The following is a 14313-nucleotide window of genomic DNA, read 5'->3' on the forward strand; positions in this document are numbered from 1 at the left end:
CGGCCGCTCCCCTCCCACAGTGACCGGCAACGCCCGCGCCGCGTGCTGCCTCACGGGTGTGACGCAGCGCCCCGCCGTCGGGCAAGACCTCGCCCCTGCGCCGGCAAGGGGCGGGCCCGGGGCGGGGCCGGCGGCCTCAGCCCCGCTGTGCCCCGGCACGGGCGGCTCTGGCGGCGGTTGGGGCTTCCTTCCGCCCTCGCGGCTCGGCCGTTAGAGCGGGGCGGTTCTCGCGAGAGGCGGCGCTATGGGGGTGCACGGCGTCAAGGCGGTGTTCTTCGACTTGGACAACACGCTGGTCGACACGGCGGCGGCGGGGCGGCGCGCCATCGAGGAGGTACTGCCCTTATCCCCTCACGGCCCGGCGGCCGCGGTGCCGCCTGCCCGGTGCTGACACGCAGCCGGGGGCCACTCGGGGGCCGTTAACGGACGCGGCGGTGGGAGTGAGGGAGGTGCGCGGCGCCAGGCGCTGCCGCTGCTCAGGGCCTCTTGTCTGTTGAAGGTGATAAATGCCCTGCAGTCGAAGCACCACTACGGTGAGGGAGAAGCCCGTGCCATTTGCGATAAGGTCCAGGCCAAGCTTCTCAAGGAGTGTCACGATCCCGCCAAGATGTGCATCACCGACCTGCGCATTTCGCACTGGGAGGAGGCGATCCAAGAGACGATCGGCGGGGAGGCGAACCGACACCTGGCCGCCGAGTGCTATTTCCTGTGGAAAAGGACCCGCCTGCAGCACCTCACCCTGGCCGAGGACACGCGAAGCATGCTCACCGAGCTGCGGAAAGGGGTCCGCCTGCTGCTCTTGACTAACGGCGACAAACAGACGCAGAGGGAGAAGATCGAAGCGTGTGCCTGTCAGCCCTACTTCGATGCCATCGTTGTGGGAGGAGAGCAGAAAGAAGAGAAACCGGCACCATCCATATTTCACTACTGCTGTGATCTCCTAGGGGTGCAGCCGGCAGAGTGTGTTATGGTTGGTGACTCTCTAGATACAGATATTCAAGGAGGCCTGAATGCTGGCTTGAAAGCAACTGTCTGGTTAAACAAAGCAATGACTACCCCAGTAGATACTTCCCCAGTACCTCATTACATTATTTATTCTGTTCTGGATCTTCCAGCGGTTTTACGGAAGATGGAGCACAAAATGAATGCTAAGTTAGGAACTGACCGTATGGCTAGTAGTAACGAAGAAGCACATTGATGGTTCCAGCACACGATCAGAGACGTATTGAGCTGTTAGATGACACGCGCTCTTTTAAAAAAGTTGATTTTGAACTCATGTATGGTATGCTTTCTTAAACAGCAGATGGATACAAACACAGTTGTCAGTGAAAACAGGATAGAAACAAAGAATTAGATTAATTCAGGAGATGCAAGTGGAGTTAATTTAAAACAACTGCCTCTACCTGGAAATTGTTTTGACAGACTGTGGCTAAAGTCTATCTGTCTCTGACCTAAGTTGCCAGTCTCTTGTTCTTATAGTGGAAAAGAACATTTGAATGTTTTGATCTTTCACATGCTTTGCTGACTTGTAAGTTTAGCAGAAGCTTCAGTTCAAACCTTGTTTGCAGTGTGTAAAAGAAGGTAAGAAAGAGAGTGTGGTACAATCTGGTAAAACTTCACAAGTGATCTGCAGTTTTATCTCAGGAACTGGAGTAAATTTTGCTATTTCTAAACCCGGAATCTATTGACAGAATTTATTATGTATCAGACCATTAGAAAATGCTCTACCTTTGATCTTTTTGCAAGTTTTCAAGTTTTAGAATTTTTTTCAGACTTTGCAGTGACTTTTCTTCTATGGAATCTGTATCTCTTGCCAAAAGTACTTAAATGTACATTAAAAATTTGCATTTGTATAGGGGACCAGTTATCAGAGGGACATGATGGATAAGTTTTTACTTTATATTATCTTGGCGCTTATGCAGATATGCGGTATACTTGTAATTCAGATGATGATTTTTGTTGGAATGTAATTGATAAAATGGATATTTTCAAAGGTCTTCTTACTGTACTGTCAAACTCTTTAAAGCTAATATTGTTGTTCTGTCTGATTTTATTAGGGAATTTTGATCAGACTTTTCTGAGAAACTGTTCTTGGCCTTGCTCAGGTGTATGACTACTCCGATTCAGCTGCAGGATCAGTGCTTTTTTGACTTTTAATGGTACTGCTATACAGTCCCTCCTTACTCCAGTTCCTACATGTATTTCATGTGACTTACGCTGGAGAAAATATAAGCTAGTTGTAAATGGCTTTCATGACTCTCTGCCAGGAAATTGGAAAATTATGTCATATGTATTACAGTACTGTGTACAACTTTATCATGTGTATGTGCTATTTCCACCAGATGCAGGAGAAGACTCTCTAAAACACTTAAGATTTTTCTTTCCCAGATCATTATCTTAATTTCTTTTTCATACTTCATATATAAAATGAACTATATAATGGGAAACTATTCACATATTAAATGGAAATGTAAACACTCATTGGAAAAACTGCTTTTTTCAAAACCTATTTGCTACATATACATTGGGCTGAGTATCTGAGCATATATGAGCAATTAAATTTTATGTGATGGATTTATTCTAAAATATATCTTTTGAGAACAAGGATACTGAGGTGCTGGCAGAAGAGCGTCTGGCATGTGGACAGCAATAAAAGATCAGCAAAAAGTACAGAAACCTACCAGGAAATGGGTGTGTAGAAGGAATCCTATATACAAGGAAGGGTCCTGTGTTTAACTTGACATGAATTTAAGTAGTTAAGTCTTGCATAGGATGACAGATTCAGTTTTGAGGAGGTTATTAGTGATCTGGGTTAAATTATTTGGCAAAGAGTTTAGGTTGCATCAAAATACATTGCTTCTACATTGAGGGAAAATTTAAAAAGGAAATACTCATTGAAGTTTGAACCCCTTTCATCCAATTGTCCCTTAGAAAAGGTGAAGCAGTCCAGGCTCTTCATGTTATCTAGCCAAGACCTTTGAGACATCAGGATCAATGAAGAGAACAGAAGCAGGCCCCGCCTGTACCTGTGAGGAAGCAGCGATATGCTGGAAATGGTCCAGTTACAGTGGTATGCTAAGTTGCCACGTGTAACAGGAGTCAGTGGGACTGACTCGACACACCTGTGCTACTCAAGTAAGAGGCCTAAGTTAAGATTTTGTTTAGCATTTGGAAGAGCATGAAAACTGTCACTAGTTTAGCTGATGAGCAAAACGTTGCTAACAACGTTGCTTATAATCAAGGATTGAGAGAAAAATAGTAAAGATCATTGACCCTATGAGGAATATTGTGTAAAAATAGAAATGCATCCAAAAGGTTAGATGGATCCCTGAAAAGATAACATATTAAGTAATCTGTTTTAACCATACTGTCTGATAGAAAAGCAACAACTTTGCTTACAACAGCGCATCCCAAAGGAGCTGCAGTATAACTCTGCATTGTTTGCACAGCATCAGGGTAATAGAACTTAGGGCAGAGTGAGGTTTCTGATACAGCTGAGATTTTAAAAAAAAAGAGTAGTAATTCACAATTCTTTCTATAGGCCTGAAGGATATAAACATGCCAGGTTACCATTTTTTAATATAAGTCGAGGCTCATATTCTCTTGCCACTGCATCACTCTGAAGTGGGATGGTGAGTCTGCTTATTGTATAAAGGGTCTCTTGTTTTAGAAGAGACTACTCTTTGTTTTGCACATGGCCAGTCATTTTCTTAAATCTATGAATCTATGAAAGCGCTCTGTAACTGAACGCTCAGGTGATAGTGTGGTCTGTAGAGGCCACACCCAAGTATATTTTTTCCATTGCTGAGTTCTGTACCAGGCTGGATGTGACTACAAGTGTCCAGATAGGGCAGTAGTGTTACGGTGCTTCTATAAAACAAGAAGAAACAGCAGAAGGGGTTTCTCTATCCAGGGGTTGTCTTAGAAGCAGTTACCCAATAAACTGGATTAGGTATCTGGAGTATCTCTAAATACTCAAAATGTTTTTCCTGGATGGAGCTCTTACAGAAAGCCTAATGAAAAATATTTAACAAAATGGAAACATAAATGTAGTGATGGGATATTTTTCACATCAGAAGCAGGAACAGATCAATAAAATAGTCTGTTATAAGTTCCAGTAAAGTTCTGGTTTTGCTTAGTGTTACATGCTCTATTAGCTAAATTGGCTAGTTTATGTTGCCAAAATACACTAAATAAAAAGAGGAAAAAGAAATTCTGTCTATATTTTTAAAAAACTTTTTTTTTTCAGGTAAATATTACCTCCTGAGGTTAATCTACAGTAACTTTGACTTTAGTGAAATGAACTGAAACAGTAGTTTAAGACAAACTGCATTTTAATTCTTGATTTAAAATAACCCATGTACTAGTCTAATAAAAGTATTTTGTTTATAAAACATTTCTTTTAACGCTCTGTATTACTGTGAATAACTATATGACCAGTTTACAACAAAGGGCAAGAGTTATGTTTGTTTTTTAAAATAGCATAGAATTAGGTTTCAAAATCTGTGACCTCACGTTTAGATGTGGTGATTGGGTGTAATTTCCATCATTTAAAACCAGGTCTGAAATATAATTCTGTATTTAGGAAGCTTCTTAGCTGGACTATGTATATTGAATTCCCAACTGCAGTTCATTGGTAGTTGAACCTGACTTCTGAATCTGAATGCCAGCTCGGATATGCCTGCGTGTTCTGACGTCAGGGCATTCGCTGCTGCAGCAGCATAAGAACAGACTGCAAAGCAGATAAATAAATACAGTAATCTCAAGCCCAGGAACCCATTTCAGCAGGTCAGGGGTGCACAAAGCCGTATCTGGGCTACTGCTACACTCACCTCTGCGTTGCTCACCTCACAGCTCTCTTGGCTGCAGAAAAGCAAGGTGTCCCCTGGTAGTTTTCCATGGGGTAATGGAACAAATTGTCCATCTTCTGGACCTGTGGAGAGATGTGGAAAGGTACTTAGAGGTACTCTAGGTGAGAAACTGAGTAAAGGGGGACAAAGCCGCTATGGCGGGCACTTGGCTGTGCCAGCTAGCTGTATGAAGTATCCCAGACCTGCACAGCACAGCATCTCTGTTCTCCCTGAGGAAGCTTTGTGTGTGTAAGGCATTAAGCTGGACAGTGACAGCCTCAGAAATGAGGATGTTTTCTTACACACTTGAAAAACTTTAGCACAAGGTTAGAGTACTTAGAAGGTGACCAGAATGTTTTATGCAGGAGAAAAGTACCTTTCATTAGAATACTAAGTTAATGCAAAGAGATAGGATGTTTGGATGGGGTAACAGCCAAAAGTTTCCGTATTTCCTGAAATACAGACAACGGGGAACTTCCTCTGCCCCAGCTAAACCGAACCAGTTCTAGTTGTCTTTTCCTCTGAAGCTTTTGACACCAGTAATAGGGCTTTGAACTTAATTGAAGCAGTCTGACCCATCACAGCTATTTCTCCTGTTCACATACATAGTGATTCTTCTTTCAACTTCAGCACTAAAATGTGGGGATTTTTACTCCCAGGTTATCTTGAGGCCTTTAAATAAAATTAAATTTACTTTAATTCTATACTAACAACTCTTCATCTCATCATCTGGAAATCATCTGAACATGTTGAGAAGAACAACAAATAGAAATGCAATGTATCTCTGCTGTATGTAGCGGTATACTGTTGTTTTGTGCACAGCTTTTACTATCAGCCTTGCAGTGGGATTGTCTCCATTATAACTCGCTTTCTAGATCACACTGTGCACATACAAGAGACATAACAATGCAGAGATGATGTCAGCTGTGTCTAAAGCAAAAACTGCAACTTTCTGCCTATGTTGCAAGGGACCTGGACAGAGAGAATCACGTTGCCTGCTCCATATAGCATATTTTGACCTTTTATTCCATCTACTAAAAACAAGGTTGCATGACAGCCTTCTGCTGAACAGCCCTCAAATGCAAAAAAAAAAAAAAAGGCGCATTTTAAAAAAATACGAAATTAGATTATAGTGCTAATATATGAAATCTCAGTCCTTTTTGAAGTGCAAACCGTGTTTCTCAAGTCAACATCTAACCAAAAACCAGATGATAACTTTGCATAGGGTCTAATTTAACGTAGGGAAATGTTGCCATTTACAGCAGTGGAACTTCACAAGGTTAAGTAAGATTTGTATGCTCGTTTCTGTAAGATCACCTGCAAGTGACTTCTACCTTCCACTTCTCCTCCCTCAGCTAATTGATCTCCATCATCTATTTCACTGGTTGATATCTTTCTGAATCACAAGGGTATCTAGCATTTGGGATGAAGTTTGCAGAGGATCACAGTAAAAAGTAATGGAAGAGAGCCAGCTTTTGTAGCAAGATCGTGTTAAGTATGTACATTTAGTACCAGCTCCCTTGCAGCTGTGTGCTGCAAGCTTCTGTTTGGGCTAGGTTTGTTTTAAATGGTCTTTCCTCCAAAGAAACTTCCATTCATATCACACAGACTAGGTAAATTTGTCTCTCTGTGAAAAAAAAAAAAAAAGGGAAAAATTGGGGAGGGGCATCCAAACAAAATCCTGTTAGTCACCTATGTATATCAAGGTTTATAAAGGCAGGTTTAAAATACCAAATCTGACTCTTCTCCAAGTTTCAGAATAAGTATTGATGATTAGTTGACTTAAGAAGTGAATGTTGTGAGGGAAACAAAACACTGTTCATCATTTCAGCATTTTCCCAGTGCCTGTTCAGTCCGTTCATCACTGGCTGTCATCATTTTTCTGTCAACTACATTCAAGAACAAGTTTGTCACACTGAGAAAATTGAACTTCTTTATATTTTGGAAATAACATTACTAGGCAACATGGAAGAAACTATGTATGTAGCTTCAACTACATTTTAATATACTTTTTATTTAAATTATTTAATCTATTAATGCACATTTTTGTTAAGTCCTTTTTTGTATTTTGTCCTGGAAATGTCTATTTTGCTACACCAGCAATATTGCAAAAATGCAATGAAATAGAGGGCCAGTAAGGTACAGAGATGTATTTGAGTATATATGACTGTGATCATCTAAGAACTATGCTTTAGATCAGGGATTTAGGAATTTTTTTTTTGTACTTCTCAGTGATTCTAGGAAGTCACTTTTAGAATAGTTATGGCTCCGTTTCCCCAGAAACAAAGATGGAAAGACGAAGTGGAAAACATTTCAACTTATCTTGCTTTCCAGTCAAAATCCAGCCTGGTGAGCATCAGGTGAGCAAGTTTTTATTCACTTGTGTTGCTGCTGAGTCTGCTCAATGGTTCTACATTCAGGCAGATGTGGGGAGACCATTTTCCTGAGCCAGTGACCGGTGTAACAGAAAGGTCCAACTGGAAGTGAAATCATCACGTGTCAAAATACATCAACTACTCATATATATATATATATTATTAGTTCTGCTATGCGAGTGTTAAGAATCTCAGTAAATTCTTCTCTTTTATTCTTTTAATGCATTAGGTCAACAAGTATCCTCAGAGTTACGGTGCTATTTTCATCAGAGCACTAGGGTGTTGTAGGCCTGTCTGTCTGATAAAGTCAGGCTTAACCGTTTTCATTTGTGCTACTGGTTGGGTGGTCTTCGCTGTTAATGATGTGGCCTGTTCCATCTCACTGGGGTTAGGATTTATCCGGAAGTCTGCAGTGGATGGACTGCCAGCCTTTGTTTTCCACACTGTTGATGCCTTCCATTGTGTTTTGTTTCAGACATTTAAATGAGAAGGGTCCTGAATGTTCTAAGTCCTTTTTTCCTGTCAGGAAGAAAATGCATAAACGACACAAACAGCTTGTTTATTTTTCTTTCAGTAAATGTAACTGGATAAAAATACTTTTTTGCTTCCATCCCTCTCATCTGAAAGTATTTTAAAAGGTACCTAATAACTTGATGTCTACACTACTTTGATATATTTGTTATTTTTATCCCATTACTTTGTGAAATGTTATATGTCTGTTTTAAAAATTGCTACTGCTGCAGCCAGAGGTTCATCTTAATATTGTATTATGATAGTTTTACAATGTATTCCTATGCTGTGTCTCAAAATGAAAACGGGAGATACTTTACTTTGAGATAAATCTACCTAGTTAACAATTTCTTTTTGGTTTTATTTTGAATACTGTGCCCCTTGTGCCACCCAAACCACTTCCCATTTGGTTTTCTCTTTTATGTAGAGCAGCAGTGTTTGTGCATATCTGCAGTGTGAGCAGCATGCACAGATGTACCCAAAATACAGAGAAAAAAAACCCCTTTGGCTTCTAATAGCCCCTGTGTTAGGAGTTGCATTCCCAACATTTTAAGGACTCAGCAATTTTTAAGTTGACTTAATAGTCTCTGCAGCTTAAGTTCTGTCACCAGTGAATGATGAGCAAAGATCATGCTTTTGAATACTGCACAATAATTTTATAATACATTACTAGGAAAAATTGTAATTGGCCTGGGTTCTCCATTTTAGTGCCACAGTACGACTGTTCGGTTATCAGCAGGTTCATGCTGGCATGAAACATTTAAAGGCTATTCAGAAATGGGTCTCACTGTTTTTCTATTTCTATTTTCCATTATGAAGGCTGGGTGCTGTATTTGGGGCTGGATGACATTCCCTGTATTGCTGAGTGCTACAGCAATGTCCTTAAGAAGTCACAGTGCTGCTAATAAGCTGTCCTTTCCTTTGATATCCTTGCTATCAAAAGATGTAAAGGTATTTTAGAATAATTTTGGGGTGGCTAATTTAGGAGTGAAGAAAGAGAAAATTACAGTTCAATAATAGGACCGTTTCTTGATTACAGGGAGTTAGTGTCTGGAGTAGGGTTGAAAAGAAACTCCTACCATTTGGCTACTTAAAAATACATCCAGTTTATTATATTCACAGTTGCTCATCTAAGTTTCTTAAAATCCTTTCAGTATTTTTTATAATATAAATTTTAAAATAAATCAATAATAATGCAATTAGTAGTCCGCTGGAGACTTCAGTCTCATTTTCAGTGTTTCTTCAGCAGGTGGCATCAGAGGATCAGAGATTTGTTAGATACAGATGCAAGAACAGTTTTTGTTGTTTGTTTGCTTGTTTCCTGTTCTCTTTTTTTTTTTTTTTCTCCAGCACTGTTTTAAAAATAAAACATACCTGGTACCCATAAATGAGGTCAGAGCAGTTTTCTTGTCACTTCACACTACTCTCCAGACATCATAAATTATGATGAGATCCTATCTTACTAGGCATTGTAAACACACTAGGCAAGATAGCCCTGCTTAGAAGAGGTTTTGATCTAGGTGGATAAATATTTATTTTATTTATGAATTTGATTTATATCGTGTAGGTATTGGATTCATTTAAGACAAAGGAGCTTTTTTCCTTCACCTGATGCTGCAGTGACATCTTTAGGATTTCAAAATTCTCCTCATGAGCTCCTCTTTCTATAATTAGACAACACACTAACACTTTGTTTCTATGATCTCATGTAAAGGATTACTATAAGCTGTTACCTGCTCCTACATCGTATTTTTCTCACTCTGTGGAGTTCTTGGCTGCATCCCCAGACCAGCAATTCAGGCCATGGTTCTCACCCCCGTTCCTATTCGGGCACCTGAAAACGTGGGCTGATTTTTTCACTCACAAACCCAGTGACACGGTGTTTAGCATCTCCCCCCCGGCTCCTCTGACTTGACTTTTGGTGCTCAGTGATGGCTTCAGGTCCCCGCGGGAGGAAGCCCTGAACACGGGCAGGCATTTCTGCTGCATTTTTCCTCAGTGCTCAGCAGGTGGCAGTTGTGGATCAGTTTTCGGCAGAACCAGCCCACAGGTTACCACAGCCCGGTACAACTGCAGTAGCCCATCAAAGGGTATCTCAACCCCAGTAATCACATCGACCCTAAGAGCATAAAAAAACCCGATCAACACCTGCAAAGGACTTCCGCATTTCAGAAACGCGTACCACAATGTATAGGGCTCACCCGGTGTGTCTTATACAGGGTACGCTTGGCGCTCATCGGGTGTACGGTGTGCAGGCAGGACGGCTGCCCGACACGCGTGCTGGGGGGCTCTGTGGCTGCTGCTGTTGAGCCATCTGCGGCTCCAGGGCTGCCAGACCACCAGCAGCATGGCTGGATCTGCTGCTACTGCTCCAGCCAACCAGAGTAGAAAAATGTATAAAAATCCCCAGGTTTTGTCCTGACAGAATTTATAAGATGACAAAGAGAAATATGTGCAGAGAGATAAAGGGTGCTCCCACTGTGAGGTACAGAAATACTGCTGTCTCCATCTTAGCAGAGAGGGAATGAGACTCAGAAAACCAGAGTGACTGGCTGATAGCTTGGGGTGGAGACAGGGCTCACAACCAGGTACGTCTGGCTCTGGATAGTGGCCTTGGCCATTGAACCTGAGGCAAAGCCTCCTCTGAAGCTCTCCTAGGCCAAGGACAACGGCATGGTGGCAGGGTCTGTCCATATAATGGGAATAAACAGCACAGCATTGGAGTGGTTCAAAATGTTCACTTGCAATCAGCAACCCTTCTCACCTGAGCGCACAGCTGTGTAGGAGAAGTATTGCTGCAGGAACGCACCTCTGACAAGTAATTATGAATTAGAGTACACAATCAAAAAATACCATGTCTGCACTGACTGCCTGTCTTCTCCTGAAAGCGCCTGGAACAGTTTTGGGCTTTCTCAATAGGTCTAGTCTTAGAGGAGGTCTTTCTCCATGTTAAGTAATATTATCAGATGTTTGCACAGAGAAAATCCCCTTAAACAATCCCCAAGATCTTTCCTTGATGCTCAGAAGGCAGGATGCTGCATTGCCTAGGTGCCTGCCTGTTTGACACACACCACCCAGACATGTGAAATGCAATGATTTTAAAGGACCTTTGTGCCTTACTCAGGCCAGAATGACACAAAATACCAAAACTTTGATGCTAAAAGTCTGGAAGGGTCAGTGCAAATGGTCAACGTAGCTTTGGCCACCGAGATTGTAAAAGGCTGTGCCATAAGACTGACTAGGAATTATGTGGCTCATGCTATACTTGCTACCCTCCTTTTCTTTTTCCTTTTCCTGCCCATCCAGCTCCTCTGTCTTGTTTCGTCCACTTTTCTGGATGTGTTTGTTAAGCTCCCTTGGATGAACAGTCTTACTACAAGTTTCTACAGTGCCTAGCATAAAATAAGCACAGGAGGCTGGCCAGTGCATCATGCCCAAAGTAAGCACAACTAATAACTGTTTTGTTTTAATGAATAATATTTTTTCATTATGCAATGAAAAGCAGACCTCCTAAAAGCTTCAGTGCTTTTCCATGCCCAGAAGACAACAGATTTAGAAAGTAAAAAGGTTAAAATTCAACATGCCTGCAGATTTCCACAGGTCATATCAGAGAAATAACTGGTATTTGTCCTCATATTGGATTTGTGTGGCCAGGGTTTGAGGGGGGGCTACACGGGTGGCTTCTTTGAGAAGCTGCTAGAAGCTTCCCCCATGCCCAACAGAGCCAATGCCAGCTGGCTGCAAGAGGGACACACCGCTGGCCAAGGCCAAGGCCAAGCCCATCAGCAGTAGTGGAAGTGCCTCTGGGACAACATCATTAAGAAGGGGGGCGGGGGGGAAACAAACCAAAACCCAAACAGGTGCAGAAACAGCAGCAGAGAGAGGAGCGAGAATATGTGAGAGGAACAGCTCTGCAGACACCCAGGTCAGTGCAGAAGGAGGAGGAGGAGGTGCTCCAGGTGCCAAGCAGAGATTCCCCTGGAGCCCCTGCAGAAGACCATAGTGAGACAGGCTGTCCCCTGCAGCCCATGGAGGTCCATGGTGGAGCAGATATCCACCTGCAGCCCCTGGAGGACCCCATGCCAGAGCAGGTGGAGACACTCAAAGGAGGCTGTGACCCTGTGGGAAGCCCACGCTGGAGCAGGCTCCTGGCAGGACCTGTGGCCCCATGGAGAGAGGAGCCCAGGCCGGAGCAGGTTTGCTGGCAGGACTTGTGACCCCATGGGGGACCCACGCTGGAGCAGTCTGCTCCTGAAGGTCTGCACCCCGTGGAAGGGACCCACGCTGGAGCAGTCTGTTCCTGAAGGACTGCATCCCATGGAAGGGATTGGATTGGCAATAAATTAAACTAATTTCCCCAAGTGAAGTCTATTTTGCCCGTAACAGCAACTGGTGAATGATCTCTCCCTGCCCTTATCTTGACCCACGAGCCTTTTGTTATATTTTCTGTCCCCTGTCCAGCTGAGGAGGGCAGTGATAGAGCGGCTTTGGGGGGCACCTGGCCTCCAGCCAGGGTCAATCCATCACAATCCTGTTCTTACTTGCTGTTCTTTGGCTCAGACTCCAGTTGTGCTTTCACTGGGGTGGATAGAGAACTCCATTAAGAGCAAAGCATGTATGACTAAGGTAAGCAGTGGAAAAGTCTGGCCTGGTGCTTGTGAAGTAACTGCTATCACATGTCCCGTTTTAGCTAATGTCTGCTACCTCACTGTAGCAAAACAAACCAGGGGTGCTGTCCTCTTCTACAGATCAAAGTCAATGGGAATTCCCTTTGAGCAAAAGTAGCAGCTGTTACCTGCGAGAGGCTGAGAGATCATGTTTACCTGGAATTTCCCAAGACAAAACCCATAGCTGCTGACAGGTATTTGTCAGCGTGCGGCAGTCTGGCGTGCAGAAAATGAACGTGGTATGTAGAGTAGCGAGCGCTTTAACCTGAACGCTGCTAGGAGGAAAATGGAGAAATCTCACGCAGTGGTGCCCCAGGACCTCTGCAGGTGAGCACAAGGCAAGTATTACATCAATATCAGGAAACAGGTATGCACTCAGGTACTTTCTCAGGACACCCTGCGTGTTAAATGCAGAATTAATTCCCACAGGAAGTTGTGACTGCCAAAACATAAATGGTGTCAGAAAGATTCAATCAATTTGTGGAGGATTCACCCAAAAGAATATGCTGAACAGAATGGTCTGGATATAGCTTATGCCTCTGGAAGTCTCCACCTCACCTACGGCCAGCAGCTAAAAGTGCTTACCAGGGAAAGGCGCAGCCTAGAAACTGCCTCACTTCCTATCCTCCTCCTCGGTCGTCTACCGCTTGCCACCCCTCCAGACAGCACACTAGACCGAATCTGAACTTCTCAGCTGTTCCCAGACAGATGTTCTTATGCAATATTTTCCCCCAAAAAATCTCAAGTAAATCTCCCCAGAATTAAGATGAAATTTATATCATTTGCATATAGCTTGCACTTCTCATTTAGCAACTATTCTGATATGAGGCTTCTTACACCTTGCAGACAAATACCTCAGAAAACCAGGGAAAATGTGCAGGTATTTCCGATACAATCACTGTGCCAGCTGGCACCTCCCACCTTCCTTATCTCCCACCTTCCAAACACAACCGGAGGAGAGTGTTTTCAAATACACTTTTCAGAACTGCCTAGTTCGCCCAGCACATGAAATCTCCATAATAGTTATTTAAAATATCCCAAGGAATTATATGGCCTGAAGAAAATATCCAAGGTAAGTCATACAGAAAGAAACATCTCACCCTTACCTTACTACAAAACCACAATTCACATCCCTTAATGAGAATAAAATATAGCCCTCCACTTCTCTGTGCGGGGATACTTCCTTCAGCCTGTGCTTAACTGAGTTACAAACATCACGACTGCTCTCCTTATACTTGTGGCATTTGTTATGCTTAGTATACAAGGCACTGCTGGTGATCGGAGCCAGAAATAAGATTTTTTTTTTTTAATATTGCTTTTAAAGAATATATTTCTCTAAGTGGATACTAAAATTTTACTTCTCTAAATGTGGCATTACTGGATTTTACAGCTTTTGATGTAAAATTTGCCCTAGGAAAAAGTCCTGAGAAAAGCTATGCACTGCGCAAGTTTCAGTCTAAAATCAGCTCTCAGAAAGCAAGGGGAGCCTCTGTGAGCCTACAAAGATTTTGACAAGTGCAAGTGCCGTCAGTCTGCTCTCAGGCTTAAAGTTAGGTTTGTACCTTAGTACCGCGTTTAATCAGAGCCTCGGTGACTTGCGTATGTGATAAGCACAAGCACATGCAACTGCTGATGGCCCCCTGACCCTGTTCATTGGTACAGCTCTGGTCATCTTCATGTGTATTTTAAACACCGACAGACCTTTCTGCCTGTCTCATTCTCCTCCAGTGCCTACAAATATTTTTCACTGAGGTTTTCCAACAGTTTCTTTCTAGATAGGCTAGCCAGCTTTCCCAGGTTGTATACTTCTTAGGGCTAAATCGTATCCGAAGTTTTCTGTATCGATTCTTCAGAAAAAAATGCAGAAACTAACAAAAATTGACACTTATGAATTAGATCTGTCGTTATAAT

At 42.7% G+C, this 14313-nt stretch overlaps 2 protein-coding genes across 2 annotated transcripts in view; both read left to right on the forward strand.

The window, feature by feature from the left end:
- GPATCH11 (G-patch domain containing 11) overlaps nt 1-14313 on the forward strand; it is a 118420-nt gene that overhangs the window by 30550 nt on the left and 73557 nt on the right. The gene's annotated exons all lie outside the window — the stretch shown is intronic.
- NANP (N-acetylneuraminic acid phosphatase) lies at nt 123-4396 on the forward strand. The gene is made up of 2 exons (XM_075748892.1): nt 123-334; nt 500-4396. Exons 1-2 carry the CDS (start codon nt 245-247, stop codon nt 1196-1198), a joined length of 789 nt encoding a protein of 262 aa, XP_075605007.1. The 5' UTR covers nt 123-244; the 3' UTR covers nt 1199-4396.

This window comes from Balearica regulorum, chromosome 3 (genome assembly GCF_011004875.1).
Source record: "Balearica regulorum gibbericeps isolate bBalReg1 chromosome 3, bBalReg1.pri, whole genome shotgun sequence".
Lineage (NCBI taxonomy): Eukaryota > Metazoa > Chordata > Aves > Gruiformes > Gruidae > Balearica > Balearica regulorum.